The sequence below is a fragment of the Stegodyphus dumicola genome, chromosome 9, assembly GCF_044657685.1.
Source record: "Stegodyphus dumicola isolate Sdum_Otavi_A_Nest chromosome 9, ASM4465768v1".
Lineage (NCBI taxonomy): Eukaryota > Metazoa > Arthropoda > Arachnida > Araneae > Eresidae > Stegodyphus > Stegodyphus dumicola.
The window spans coordinates 43,605,328-43,621,486 of NC_140776.1; the positions used below are offsets into that span (position 1 = coordinate 43,605,328).

Below are 16,159 nucleotides of genomic sequence, written 5' to 3' on the forward strand. Positions count from 1 at the left end.
TTGAGAGTTCCAACATTTGAAAATCACATGGCGATAAGTCTGGGCTGTAAGGTGGATGATCAAGCATTTTCCAGTGCATTTCCACCAGTTTCTGCTGCATTACACTTGCTGTGTGGGGCTGGCATTATTGGGGAGGTTCAACACTTCGCAGATTGGACAGTCTTATGTTTTGCCTAACTTGATCCTCATATTGACCACTAACTTGATCTTGAACTCTCTTGTCTCACATTGAAGTCTAACTTATCCAAGAGACTGCAGTAGTAAGTTTATAAGGTATTTCTCTTGCCTTCTTATTATGCCTTCATAGTGTAATGGCCATATTCCTGTTCAAATGAGTAAATCACTTCGTGTTCTAACTTGGCGCATATTTGAGAGGTCAGTGGTTCGAATCCCGGCAAGGGCATTGCTCATTTTTCATGTCTCTGCTTCAAAAATATCCTAATGTCTCTGCAATGGCCGGTACAGGTCTGTTCAACGCCATACTTTTTTTTGCTTTTGTTTGACGCCATACTTTTCGTATTTTTATTTATTTTTAAAATAAATTTGCATCATCATTCAGATAAATGCGATATGCCCGAGATAATATATATTATAATAGATTACTTTTTAGAAAGACACAGAATTCATTTTCTCTGCTAAAATATACTCCAGAATTGGAAATGCACTTGACAATATTACATACCTAACTTGTAAGTAAATATTTGTCATCTTAAGTATATAATCCCTCACTCTGAGTATGATTTGTCGTTATCTATTGAAATTATCAACACATGCGCATTTCTTATCTTCTCTAAAGAGCCCCGTAATCTATTTGGACGCGAGTCGACATTTTTTAATTCAATGTTAGCACTTGCAGCCGTAGAAATGTCTGGAAGCGGAAAATATATGACTAAGAGAGGTAAAGAAAAGTATGAGCATGATTGATATTTATACTGTTTCAATAAATATATAGAAAATGGAGCAAAAAAATCATGGCGTTGTGAAGTTGAATTTTCCAAAAACAATAAATGTAAAAGAAGAATTTATACTGATGCAGTTACGGGTGAATTTTTAAAACTTGTTCGCAATCATGCTCATGAAGGAAATGCAGCACGCGGGGAAGTTGTCCACACTTTAACATCAATAAAGCGAAAGGCTGTTGAAACACAAGAAATTCCGCTGTAATTCGCATTGAAGAAACATAAGAGCTGTCTGTTGGAGCATTAGGACAGTTTCCAAGTAGAGAAGCTGTAAGATTAGTTATTAAATGATGTAGAAAAGACATAAATGCAGCCCCGTCACAACTGATTTACAGGGCTTCCATTGAACTGCCAAAAAATTATAAATATTACGGAAAAAATAACAAAAATTTTGTTATTAGCGATTTGGGATCAGGTGATCAAGACCGAATTTTAATTTTCGGAAAAGACAGTGTCAGGGATTGGATTCACCGTGTAACAAAAATTTATGTTGATGGAACTTTCAGTCTAGCACCACATCTTTTCTCCCAGGTTTTTGTTATTATGGCCAAACGTGGAGGTTTCATATTGCCAATCATTTATGCCCTCTTCCCGGCAAGCGAAAAAATGTATACATGCATGATTAAAAGGATTCAAGACAATTGGCCACTTCTTAAGCGGAAAAAAATTTCTTTAAATTTCGAAATTGCCTTAATTAACACCTTTTCAAGCAAATTTTCAAACGCAGAATTTCACGGGTGCTTGTTCCACCTTGTGAAAAATATGAAGTGCAAATTAGCAGAATTCCATTTATTGCAACGATATAATACTGATGCTAATTTTGCTCTCTATGCATATATGATTCATGCGTTAAGTTTTGTGCCTATCGAAGAACTTGAAAATGCTTTAAAAGTTTTGAGAATTTACCTAATGAGTTAATCCCAATTTTAGATTATTTTGAAGATTATTACATTGGAAGGATTCAGAGAAATAATCGTCGCCTTCATCCTACTTTTAAACCAGAAATGTGGCCATGTTATGCTAGAACTTTAAATAACGAAGGATGCACCAATAATTTCACAGAAGCAGCGCATAGTCGTCTACAGTCCGAATTTCGTGTTTCACACCCCACATTATGGAAATTCATAGATGGTCTCAGACGTGTTCAAAAATCAATTGATCAATGTTATAAACAGTTTGTGCGTGGAGATGAACCGCCGCACAAGCGGAATAGGTATCTGCGAGTTGATATGAGAATTAAAGTAACAGTTCTGTGATGTAATCTTATAATTGTGTAATCTTATTTATTTGTAATCTTATTTATGTGTAACCTTATTTATCTGTAATTATATTTGTCTGCAATATAACTTCTTTGTAACCATATGTTTATTTACCATTTGTGTATTTTGCCTTTTTGATGCTGTTTTGGGAAATAAATTTAAAAAAAAAAAAAAAAAAACCTCCCTCATGCCTTGGGGCCTTGACGTTGGCGAGGGGGCTTCTTACTAATCTGGGACACAAAAAAAATATAGAACACTTTCACACATATACACACATATATTTATTTCAAATATGCATGCAAACAATCGCTAATTCAATAAATAAAAATCAGTCATATTACTTCATATTTATTCTAAAAATAAATAAAAATACGAGAAAAAATATGGCGTCGAACTGCCCTGGCGTCGAAACGACTTGCTTCAACAATGGCACCCGAACTAAAAAAGGTGGTAGATGGTGATTCTCCACCACCAGGATTTGGTGATTAGGTCCCATAATCCCCAGTCGCCCCTTAAAAGGAGTATATAAGGTTACTTCTCCCACTTCGGCATGCCTTCGTGGTGTAATGGCTAGTACACTCGGCACGTATTCGAGAGCTCCGTGGTTCGAGTCCCGTCGAGGGCATTGCTAATTTTTCACGTGTTCTGCTTCGAAAATATCCTAATATCTCTACAAGTTGCATTGATGGTCTGATGTCCGTGTAAGAAATTCACCAGTAGGACTCCCTCCAGTTCCAAAACACCGTGGTCAACACTTTTCCCGCAGAGGATCAAATTTTGGCTTTCATGGAGTTTCTTTTGCTTTTCCTTCTCCCCTCCACTCATGCTTGCAGGCTTTGATTGGGGGTGTAATGATGCACTCATATCTCATCACAGGTAACAGTATTCTGGAAAAAAGCTTTCTCTTCTTGAAAACAAGTTTGAAGCAGTCGAGAAATCCAAACTCATGCAGCTTTTTGATCACCATTCAGTAACTTTGGAACCCAACGAGCTGAGATTTTTCTGAAACCTGCTTTCTGATGACTGATTGGATACTTCCATAACTGACACCAAGTTTTTCTGAAATTTGAAGCACTATGCAGTGTTGATCCCATTCACTAAGCAGTGTTTTCATTTCTTACACTGGTGCGAGGACAACAGGGATGACCTTGATTCGCAACATGTTCACAGCCTTGCTTGAATTCGTTGCACTAAATCTTCATTCTTGACCATGGACGGATAGCTTCCCCGAACTCAGCATGCAGTCTGCGGTACTCCTGTCACTCATCATAAGGGCTTCTAAATAAATCATGGGACAAGCCAGATGATGTGGTTCCCTTACTCTAGGCAACCCCACCTAACAACTTCATCTGCCTAAACACATACAAGTACCAATATCTATGCTCAGCCAATAAAGGCTCGTTTATAATTGATTGCCCTATGTAATAAAAAAGTCCTCTCCCTCTGCATTTAGTTTTTTTATTTCTAGGTCATATTGTAATTTAATGCTATGATACACTTGAAAGAAAACTACACATAAAAAATGCACATTAGAAATTGTTGTTTTGTTTTCACAGCATGCTTTTCTATCTTCTTTTTGCTGTTCTATAAAAACCCAAGGCACAAACTGAGCGCAAATATTCCTAATTTTCAGATTTTTGATTGAAATTAACTTACAGCTTTCTTAGCTTATCCCAAGCGCATGTGAAAGTTGCTGAATTGTTACACATGTATCAGCTTTTACCAAAGAACAAATTTTCTCTACACTTTCCTCGTTCTTTGAAGTTGAGGGGCATCCTGTTCGTGAAAATACTGATAAATTAATTTCAGAGACAAATTTATAGCGAATAAATCTTATGTAATAAAAAAATGCGATCAGCATTACCTTAGACTTTAATTTTTTACTTCTATGCTTTTTTGTGTTGTTTTTTGCATGGAAGCAGACGGTCCTTTCTACTGTGCACTTGTCTTTTTGTTTCTAGTTCATATTGTAGACACCAGGTCTCGTCTTTCCCTGTGATACACTATAAGAAAGTGTCCTGTCTTGCAGTAGTCTGCAAATCTTCACAGCAAACTTTTCTGTATTCTTTTTACTGTTTTGTCAAAATTAGAAGCAGGAATCAAGCACAAACTTTCCTTATTTTCAATTAAAATTAACCTATAAAATATGAAATCAGAGGATTTCTTTGCATATCCCAAGTCTGTCTGGGTTGTTACATGCCTGTCAGCTTTTAACAAAGAATTAATTTTCTCCAAATTTTCCTCTTTCTTTGAAGTTGAAGGCAACCCTATCTTTAGTTAATCTTCAGTGCTTTTGCACCCACATTTCAAGCTGTTGTACCACTCATACTCTAGTATTCTTGGTAATGAAGCATCACCATGTACTGTTCGAATCATCACTAATGTTTTGGTAGCAGATTTACCTAATTTGTAACAAAATTTATTGCTATAATGTTCCGTCATGAAGCAATTGTTTTCGTACCATGTCTTTTCTATAAATGAAAATACCTGTGGGGTTTTGATATGCAGATGACAAAATAACCAGTTTAAACTGGCTTTAACAAGAATTGAGATGTCACTTTTTCTTAACTTACATTTATTCTTTCACATTTTTATTTTATCTTTAGGTCTTTTAATTTGTATGATTGCTTTATGGATGCACCTTGTATTTTGTCAATTCATCTGGACAAAAAGAAGCCCTACTTGTACTCATCACTAAGTGTGAGGAATATAAATTTGAATGTGGTTTAGACATTTATGTTCTTAAGTCACTTGTTCACCTTTCCTTCAAAATGAATAAATCTATGCATTTAAGCAACAGTAAGAAAATGGGTTGATTTAGCATTGTCACTTGTTTTACAATGTGGTCAAAGAAGTTTGAGATTCAACTAGTGATGCACTAAAGGAATAAAGAATTTGCGCAAAAAGAAATAGATCAAGTAATGATTCTTGCAGGAATGACTGCTTATTTTCAGATTCTTGATATTGTGATAAACAAGCCATTCAAGGAGTATCTGGCCAAAGTAATCAGTGACTACATTAAAAATAGAAAAGAGAAACATTGGCATGGAAACTTTGTGAAGCTAACTGCAAGAGATTGGGACTTGAGTGAAGAACTCATAGGGTATAATTATTGACAGATGTGTCAATGCATTATGAACATGCTAATGGACAAAAATTGCATATTTGGGGAGCTCGTCATGCTATTGCCAGACATGAGATATTGGAACTAGCGATTCTATAGGAAATGGACTCTCAAGAAATTCAAGCCAGTTCAGTGATAAAGTTCCAAAAGAAAATGACATGACCATACTTGAATAATTATAAATTTGTGTTTTTGAATAAATGAACAAATATAGATTCTTGTATGTGAATGTTTGAATAAATATAGAGTATTATAAATGTCAATTGTTTTGATGCAAGGTATTCCTTGACAATATATTCCTTGAAATCCTTGACAAGATATTCCTTGAAAATCAACCCTATTGCATCTTTTGGGGCAAAAATCAATATAATAAATCCCTAAAAATGAGATCTGCCTCTTTTTCAGGAAAATACGATAATGAGATTCACTCACTTGAACAGAAATTAATTTGTAGCCAATAAAAAGTACTTGCATGTTAACAAACCCACCTTTGTGCAATTTGGTGATTTTTTTACAGATGAAAAGGTAAAAGTTATTCATCAGGTGCAAGTTGGTGGTTTTTGCACCTTTTGTTTAGGAAGATCCCCAAACAGTCGATATTAGTCGTTAAGTCTGTAATTAACATATGAAAAGAAAGCATGTTTATCGATTTAAAATACAAATTTGAATTTAATCCGGACTCGTCGGGACTTTAGCGATTCCGGATTATAGGTCATCAGTTTAAATCTGGTAAGATGGCATGCAGAAATTATAAAATTAAAAATATGAAACCATAATTTATGAAACAAAGAACAATTATGATCTAAAGGGTATCAAAATTTACAAAAAAAATTTAATATTTATTGTTTACTTTATTAAATATTTCTTTCAACGCGTGCATGCGTAAAGCATACATTACGCATGGTCGAAATTAGAAAATTGCAACCAGAAAACTATTTGATGTGTATTCGTGATATTTATAATGAATTTGATTTAAATCATATCAAAGACAGAGTACATCGAGATGAAATACGAAGGTAAGGATAGTGTTGACAGATCAACTTCCAGTTCATTGCGCGCCACGACGTTCTTCTCCCCTGCAGAGCAACGTGAAATTAAAAAACAGATTTCGGAATGGTTAGAGAAACAAAGGATATGCCTTTATCCATTTTTTGCAGCAATTCCATATTTTGTTTGATGGAAATCGAAACATGCTTTCGCTTTGTAGATCCTTTGGCAGCTCCAGAACAGGAAATTCTGTTTGACATAATTGAAAGTTCAAGCTTACTTTTATAAAATTGCTCTAACAGTCTGCAAAACATAATAAGCCGGATCCAATTCGAAGATTAAGGAACAACTCAATCTGCAACATTAACTGAAATAGGTAATTAGATAATTTTAGCTTAGCTTATACCGTCCGTTATACGTATTATGCGCATGTGTAAAGTATTACGCGCATGCGCAGAAAGATTTTAGCTTTGAAGTCCGGATTATGGGTGGCGTCCGTATTAACGACTTTTGATTGTATTAAATAAGGATTACATGATAAATTAAAAAATAAAATTCATGTCAAAATTTTTCTGTATTTTTTCGCTTTTGAGTACGCAGCGATCTGCTTTCACTTTAAAAAACAGAATTGTGAATTGCAGAGACTTGATATTGCTCAAACCTTGGCAGCACTAGCTACCTATACCTAGCAAATGCATCTCCTCATTGTTCCTTTTAGAGATTTTGCATCAAAATTCTGTGTTCTGAAGAAATTTTATTGCAGCTTCTTCCATCACTAGCAAATTCCCCAAGTGTATATTTTAAAATTAAGGCATAAAATATCATGATTTGGTTATAAAAGCCATTGTAATACAACAAAAAAAAACACATGCAAAAATAGCAACATTGCTTCACTGAAGGATTGTTATGAACATGGTTGTGTTGGTTGACAATGCAATAACACGTAAGTACTCAGTCAAATAAGGAGAATCGTAGCATGATAACAAATTGCTTCTTAGGTTCAAATACTAATTTTTCCAATAAAATGATGAGAATATAATATGAAAGATTTTGGTGTAAAGGTAACTGTTTTTATTTATGCCATTTCAAGAAAACTGTTTAAAAAATTCATAATTAGGATGGAAATATAGAATGGGGAGGAATAGAGATCTATTGCAAATAGAGACCTTGTAACCATATTTAATTTTTGTCTGAAGTGTCTAGTTTGCAGCTTTTATAAAACAGTTGAGAATTTGGATTTATTAGGTAATCACAAAGCATGTTGCTTCTGTCTGCCTAAAGGAACAAATACCTTTGTGGAGGATTTTGCAGAGAAATTGGCTATTATGTTATGTATAAAAATTTAAAAAAAGAAAAAAAGAAGAGTATGCAGCAATCCTATCTGCCAAGATTTGAACTCAAATGAGATTTATTTATTTATTTATTTATTTTTTGTCCACTTGGCTTTTAGTAGTCTTCAGAGAGCTGAGGAATTGAACTCATTGTATAATAAGAGAAGATTATTATGCATTCCAAATCTAGTAGTCTCAGAAGACATAAAGAAAGATCCTCTTATATAAAAGTATTAAAAAATTTATTCATAGCTTTAACAGATCGTTTGTTGAAATTGTTTCTGCTCAGTTTTGATGCAGGATGATAATTACTTTATTCCTTGTGTAAAACTTAGTTCAAAAAAAAAAAATTTTTGATAATAATTTATTAGGTAACCCCATTTTGTAAAGTAATTTTAGGTATATGATCCGCACTAGTATGAGTTATCCTCAGCTAGTTTTAGCATGATTAATTTATGTACCTATTTTTATTTTTAAAAGTTTAATTTGAAATAAAGTTTATATTTATTTTTTTTTACTGTTTTTTTAAACTTATTTATATTTGTCAGTAAATATAATATCCTATACTACTAATATTTCTTATTATAAATGTCCTTATTTCAATTTCTAGCCTTTGAATGTATTTATTTATGATTTTGTTTATTACTTATTTCTATCTGTTGTTTGTAAAATATAATTGACTTATAGAATTATTATCATGTAGTATATTAAAATTTTCATTTTAGATGTGGCTCAAAAATGTTGCAAACTGTACTTGGTTTTTCTCAGAAACCACAACGAATGACACAAGTATTTCGATACCCTGAATCTCTTCCTAAGGAAAAGGCTGTTGCATCTTTAAGTAAAAGTTTCAAAGTAAGTTGAAACATCTATTGATATATGAAGACATGTTTCTTAGTCACCTCTGTCAGTTGCAAAATTGAAAGATTAGTCACCATGGTACTTTTTAATTATCCTCACCCCAGTGAAAAGTTGCTAACTCATTTGCCAATTTATGTATCAGCAAAAAATATTTGTTTGGTTATCTTTATGATCCATAAGTCCTTTTTATTCATAAATTGAAACAAAAAGAAGCATTTCATGAAAAATAAAAATTTTATGAAGCAAGGGGAAAAAAATTCCATATCTGTGACAATATTTACATTTTTATAGTTGAAAGGTGCAATTTAGCAAAACAACTGTTAATTATGTAGTATGAAAATTCATGTGTACTCAAACACATACGTGGGCTGTTTATTGTCTGTGTATACTTGACACTAAAATCGGGCAATTCCATTGAAAGTTAGAACCAGGGATACAGTTAATCAGAAAATACTGCTGCCAGAATTGGCAAACTTTATTGGTGGCTTTTTAACATGCAATGTTTTTAATTTTTAGACTGTTTTAATTATGAAGTTTTTTATGTACTATCTTGATTGAATTTTAATCAGTTAGAAAAGAAACAATATTTTTTTATGTTAGCTTCATTATTTTTAATTTGCAACATTTAATTTTCTCTCTTACTTTAGACCATGTGATGATATTTCTTCTTCGTTAATTTTTCCCCTCTAAAATGCTGGCCATTTTTAACTTTCCTTCAGATGGAAAATAAGCAATATTTTTTTTTCCCCCCCCGATATCAGTCACGCTTTCGTATTCTTTACTATTTTTACCTCCTGCCGACCTGTATAGGAACATAATGTTTTTGGTAAAAAAAAAAAAAAACTGATAATGAGTTTTCAATGAATAAGCATGAATTAGGGTCCCCCAAACACGTTTTTACTATTTTTGTCATTTTTACAGTGAAGTCTATCTGCCTATCAGTATGTGTGTGATGACGATTTTGTTTGCAATAAATATTTTACAGCAGGGGACCTACAGCTATCAAGACCTGGGATGGCAATATCCCTGAGCCCCTTCCCCATTAGAATGATCACCATGTAAAATGTAAAGACAAATATAAAATTAACATTTAATTAAAATTAAATAGTTAAAATGATTTGGGGGGGAGGGGAACCTAAAGGGGAAAAAAAAAAAAAACAATTTACATATAGCAGGCAAATAAATATTTAAAGCAGCTTATTGTGAACATTGACTTCTGAAAATGTTTTATAACTTTATCAAAACTAATGTTTTTAGTTACTGCATTTTTACTGGAAAGGAATACCAAACCATTAAGTCTTACATGGCTCATTGTTAATCAACTTCTTTGAAAAACTTTTCTCATAAGAAGCAACTGAAACATACACTATAAAAAACTCTAATGCCAAATATAAATTAGGGACAGATACTTTGAAGTCCTTTTCCACAATAAACTTTCACGTTTTTAATACAACCTACTCTTAAGCTTCATCCTTTTTGTATTCCTACATATAGGTGCATATATTTAAAACCTTAACATTCTTTGGAGCCCCTTTTCCCCAGACAGAGGCCTGGGGCACTTATCTCCCTCCCCCCATCTGTGTGCCCTACTCTTATACTTCCTAAAATACATCTAAAATTCTTATACATCTAAAATTGCCTTACTTCCAAAAATTTCTGTGTTTAAGCTTTCTGCATTCATCTAAAATTTTTTTTCAATTGTGGGTACATTTGGATAACCTGAAATGGTGCATGAAGCCCATTACAGTTTTTAATTGACAATTAAAAGTGGTACTTTACTATTATAGTTTTGCAGCACTCAACATAACATATTTGTGCAATTGAACGAGCATTTCTTACAAATATTTGAAGATCAAAATTAATTTTGGTTTGTTGATACAATAAAAATAACATAGAAAAAAAATGGCAGTATTAATTTCAAAATATTTATTTTAAATACAAACACTTAATAATATTACTTAATTAAAAACTAATTAAATTATGTGTTATTAAACTGCTCAATAAATATAATATTTAGTAAAAAAAAAAAAGAGCAAACGTTGGTTACATTGGCATAAATTTAGGAAAACCAGTTTTTACACCTGGCCAATTTCACATATTAAAAAATAGTCCAAAATTTCATATTACAGACCTTTCTATTTATTGAAATAAAAAATTAGGTTTTGTTTACAAATGATTAACTGGAAGTGACAGTTTACTTGAGGTCATGGGCTGGTGATATTAGATTTTTTTTTCCATCTGAAATATTAACCATGTTACTATCAATAGTAAAAGAAACAGGATTGTTGGGCTTCCTGGAAAGCCAGGAAAAGTCAGGGAATTCAAAAATTGAGCAAAGAAGTCTGGGAATTAAAATATTTTACCCAAAATCTGAAAAAGTCAGGAATTTAAACAGCAGTTCATCCAAAAAAGCAATTTTTGTACCAGCAAAGTCAGGACTTCGGCGATTCCGGATTATAGATTATCAATTTAAATCTGGTAAGATGGCATGCAGAAATTATACAATTAAAAATATGAAACCGTAATTTATGAAATAAAGAGCAATTATGATCTAAAGGGTATCAAAATTTACCAAAAAAAAAAAAAAAAAAAAAAGTTTGATATTTATTTGTTTACTTTATTAAATATTTCTTTCAATGTAAGTTGTTTACGTTGCTTCATTTTTTTGTGCTAATACTTCCTCTTTAATTCTCTCTTCTATAAACAGACATAATTTCTTGCTCAGTTACAAAGTTCCACTGTTCAAATCCTGTAATTGCTGTGTCGAGAATACCGACTAACTTGTCAATCGAAATTTTTTCGTTTTAAATAATCTCTCTGTCACTTTCTTCACTATCAGAAGCGCACATGTGTACACACTTTACTGGCTTTATGCGCATGTATAGTGGACATGCGCATTAAACGTGCATGCGTAAATGCTTTATGCGCATGCATAAACGCATTACGCGCATGCCTAAACGCATTGCACGCATGCGCAAGTTTGCGGCTTTAGGTCATTCCAGATAATGGACGTCCGGATTATGCACTTTGTATTGTATACACACACACACACACATATATATGAATAGAATTTAAGAACTGATTAGTGTTTGGAATTATTTTCTGGCAAGCATTTCTTAGCTATTTTAACTTTATGCTTCATAGATTAGTTTTCCATTGTATATCAAATTTATGTTTGTCCTCTAAAACAATTCTCCTTCATTTCTTTTATCATTTAAAAGTTTGCTGAAGTAACCCTTTCAATTTCCTTCATAAACAGGATTGAAATTTGATAGAATGCAGGATTTCCATCAAATTTCAATTTGTAAAAGAATGCTGTATTTCCCAAATACAGTACAAAGTCTTTAATTCGGACTCGCCGGGACTTCGGCGATTCCAAATTATAGATCATCAATTTAAATCTGGTAAGATGACATGCAGAAATTATACAATTAAAAATATGAAACCGTAATTTATGAAATAAAGAACAGTTATGATCTAAAGGGTATCAACAAAAAAAATCTTAATATTTATTTATTTACTTTGTTAAATATTTCTTTCAATGTAAGTTGTTTAAGTTGCTTCGTTTTTTGTGCTAAACGCGCATGCGTAGCATTAAACACGCATTGCAAAAAAAAAGTTTGTGGCTTTGAGGTCCGGATTATAGATCATTCCGAAAAATGGACGTCCGGATTACAGACTTTGTACTCTATCATTTTCCTGGAGGTGGAACCTTTTTAAGTAAGCAGGAAGCATCAATGTGCAGTGAAAATTTGATTGACATCTGCATCTCCAAAAATTCCCATTTTTTTGCTAATTTTTAAACATTTTAGATAGTTTTTGTTTCTTTCAGAGAGATCCTGTAAATTTTTCCAGTCTCTAATAAGCTTGTCATATATTATAGTGCATGTCTTCTTTTTTGAATCTTGAATGAAAACCTTTTTGGTTCACACCCCCAGGGCGGCTTCTTTCGCTAGAGCATTCGCTCTCTCATTCCCATGATCAGTGTGAGCTTTGATCCAATGTAAATATGCTTCTTTCATAGTTCTAAATATATATGCTAAATTTCATTAACAATATTATTCTTTTGAAAGGGGCAGGAGAGCGCCATAAGAGCAGATAAGGCATCTGAGTATAAATTAATGTAATAAATACCCCATGGATAATTCCTTGATCCAGGATAAAGCCATTTTAATTGCCAACAATTCTGCTTGATAAACTGAATTTCTTGATTTTAAAGTAAACGTTTAGTAATCAATTTCAATACCAGGGAAAAATACAACAAAGGCACAGCCGATACTCTCTACAAACCCTGATCCATCTGTATAAATTTCAATTTCTTCAGCTGAAATATAGTCTTTATCGTAGGATATACCATAATATTCGCTAGGATGGCTTGAACTCAGATCATGTTCTAAAAAAGCCTTGCTGGTAATTGCTTTATCTTCATACATTATTTTATGTTTTATATTATATTTCAGACAAAATTTGTCATAACTAAATTTAAATTGTAGTGAGAGAGGCGGTACACCAGCCAGTGAGCACACAACTTCTGTCGGGACTGTTCTAAATGATCTTGTAATTGCAAGTGTCCAGGCACTCTGCAATGAGTTTAATTTCTGCCTTGCCTTGATCAGCTGCCCTGCTCGATCACCCCATGCACCAATACCATAAAGAATTTTCGGTATAATAACATTTTTGTAAATATCCCTGAGGGTAGAGCTTTTGTCAGAAAGAGTGATCGGAGTAAAAGTATTTTTATAATAATTTAAAAATTTTCTATCTTTCGTTGTATTGACTTAAAATGCTCTATAAAATTCAACTTATCATAGATCACTATACCCAGGTATTTAAAGGTATTCACAAATTTTATTCTTTTTTGATCATATTTCACTCTGGGGGTTCTAACATTTCTCCATAACCAAGGGAAAAACATATCATTTGTTTTTTCAATATTAAATTCTATATTTTGCTCAGTACTCCATTTCTTAAAAACATTTTCAAGCAGGTTAAAAGTAGCCTCTATTTTTCCGAGGGAGTCTCCTGTAATAGTTACCATAATATCATCGGCATAACAGATAATATTCGTATCAGGTACATTTTCTTGCAGTAATTTATTTGCTATGAGACTCCAGAATGGGGGAGCACTACATGAACCCTGGGTACAGCCTTTTTCTATTTTATAATGAAGAATAATTGTATTAGAGTTGCCCAGAAAAATTAATTCTCTATACTCCAGATAAATTTTAATTATATCAAGTAGATCTCTTGAGATGCAGACAGTAGGAAGAACCAGATAATAGTCAAATGCCCCTCGGTCATTGAAGGAAACCAGGACTACATGTTTACCTTGTCGCTTTTCTCTGACTTGTTGGATCACATTGTATAATGCTAAATCAGTAGACATATTCTTTCGATAGCCATATTGATTTGAACTGAAAATATTATTTTTTGTTAAAAAATGCTCAGGTCTTTCTGTGATGAGTTTATCTAGGATTTTCTCATGGGTCTTTAATAAACAGATGGGTCTATGTCCACCTGTAGATTTAGGAACAAGAATCAATTTTCCAAATATCAGGAAAAGTCGTTAAAACCATACATTTGTTGTAAAATCTTTATAAGTTTTACTTTCAATTAGTTATTATGATTCAAATCTTCTTTATATTACAAAATTCATCTTAAATTTATAAGTTACCTTAATTATTTCTGTTTTCAGTATGATTTTTTGCTTTGTTATATCTCAATACCAATATTCTTTTTATTCTCATTCACAGTTTGCATAATATCTCTTGCAAATTTTCTAAACAATTTGTAGTTACTAAATAAATCCTCAAACTTTGCAAATTTATATTTTTCTCTCACAGTTCCAGTCAGGCAATAGTCCTCGACAAAATGCTTTGAATCGCCGAATTTATTACAAACTTTACAAAGTCCGTAATCCGGACTCATCGGGATTTCGGCGATTGCAGATTATGGCTTTTTCCGGATTATAGATCATCAATTTAAATCTGGTAAGATGGCATGCAGAAATTATACAATTAAAAATATGAAACCATAATTTATGAAATAAAGAGCAGTTATGATCTAAAGGGTATCAAAATTTACCAAAAAAAAAAAAAAAAGGACTTAATATTTATTTGTTTACTTTATTAAACATTTCTTTCAATGTAAGTTGCTTAAGTTGCTTCATTTTATGTGCTAATACTTTCTCTTTAATTCTATAAACAGACATAATTTCTTGTTCAGTTACAAAGTTCCACTGTTCAAGTCCCATAATTGCTGTCTCGAGAATGCTGACTAACTTGTCGATCAAAATTTTTTCATTTTCAATAACCTCTCTGTCATTTTCTTCACTATTGGAAGCGGTACATTGAAACATGCTTTCGCTTTGTAGATCCTTTGGCAGCTCCAGAATCGGAAACTCTTTTTGACATAATCGAAAGTTCAAGCTTACTTTTTATAACATTGCTCTAACTGTCAGCAAAAAATAATAAGCCGGATCCAATTAGTAGATTAAGGAACAACGCAATCTGCAACATTAACTGAAATAGATAATTAGATCATTTTTGCCTAGCTTATACCATCCGTTATATATTAAACACACATGCGTAAACGTATTATGCGCATGCATAAAGTATTATGTGCATGCGTAAACGCATTAAACATCTATGCGTACGCAGAAAGTTTGTAGCTTTGAGGTCTGGATTATGGACGTACGAATTAAAGACTCTGTACTGTATAATAAAATAAACTACATAAAAACATGGGTAATGGCCTGCATATTATGCTGTATGAAACAGTCAAATAATCCAAAGAAAATCTTTGCTTTTATTACTAACTATTTATTTTTAAGAATAAAAATTAAACAACTACAGAAATTTTTCATAAAATATTTCATTCATTGAAATTAGTGCCTATGTAATATACTTTTCTTCCCAATGAGCTGCAAGTTTTCAAATCCTGTTTTTATGATATATTATACCCTCAAAAATAAAGTGCTTGCTGCTTCACTGTCTGTCTTTTCGAGAATTGTTCGTTTTATATGTAGATGTTTCAGGCTAGGAAGAAAACGTAAAAGTCTTTTGGAGAAATATCTAAAGAAGATAGAAGGTGAAGGAGTACATATTATATTAAAGTGTAAACTTTCTTCAGCAAATTTTATGACATAGATGGTTTTAATGTTGCATGCAAGATCTATTTCCAGAAGTTTCCATGATTTTCCTAACTAATGATAGTGCAAATAAGCTGTTTCACTGGTCATGTTAAATATTCATGAAAGTTCTTGATACATTAATTAATCTGAGATTATTTTAAATAGAAGTACCTAATTCTTTGTTTATGAAACAAAAGAAACTTTTTTTGGTACTATTCGGTTTCGAGGGCTGTAAAAAATTGCCGAACTATTGTTGATGCCAATGCTGACAAAAATAATTGCAGCAACCCTAATAATTGCGGCAAGAAAGGAAGTATAATAGTAAATAACTATCTAAGATTAATGTTTTAATTTAGATGAAAGATTAATTTCATATAATACTTTTTTATTATTATAATTTATATGAAAAAGGCTAAACATGACTGAATGGAAGCATAAGAGTAAATAACTATTTCAGATCATTATTATAATTTATATAAAAATTGCTAAACCTAACTGAATGGATG

General features: G+C 32.3%; 1 protein-coding gene across 2 annotated transcripts in view; it reads left to right on the forward strand.

The window, feature by feature from the left end:
* The window catches only part of ProRS-m (prolyl-tRNA synthetase 2-like protein, mitochondrial), an 87,237-nt gene that overhangs the window by 8,473 nt on the left and 62,605 nt on the right, over positions 1-16,159 (forward strand). The window contains exons 1-2 of one of the 2 annotated variants that reach the window (XM_035350981.2): positions 8,385-8,515; positions 14,365-14,511. Coding sequence is in view for 1 of the 2 variants with exons in the window: in XM_035350978.2 (XP_035206869.1) it covers positions 8,386-8,515 (130 nt within the window). In the remaining variant the exon portion in view is untranslated. Of the gene's footprint in view, positions 1-8,384; positions 8,516-14,364; positions 14,512-16,159 lie in introns of those variants that run through there. The other variant, XM_035350978.2, reaches the window with a different exon arrangement.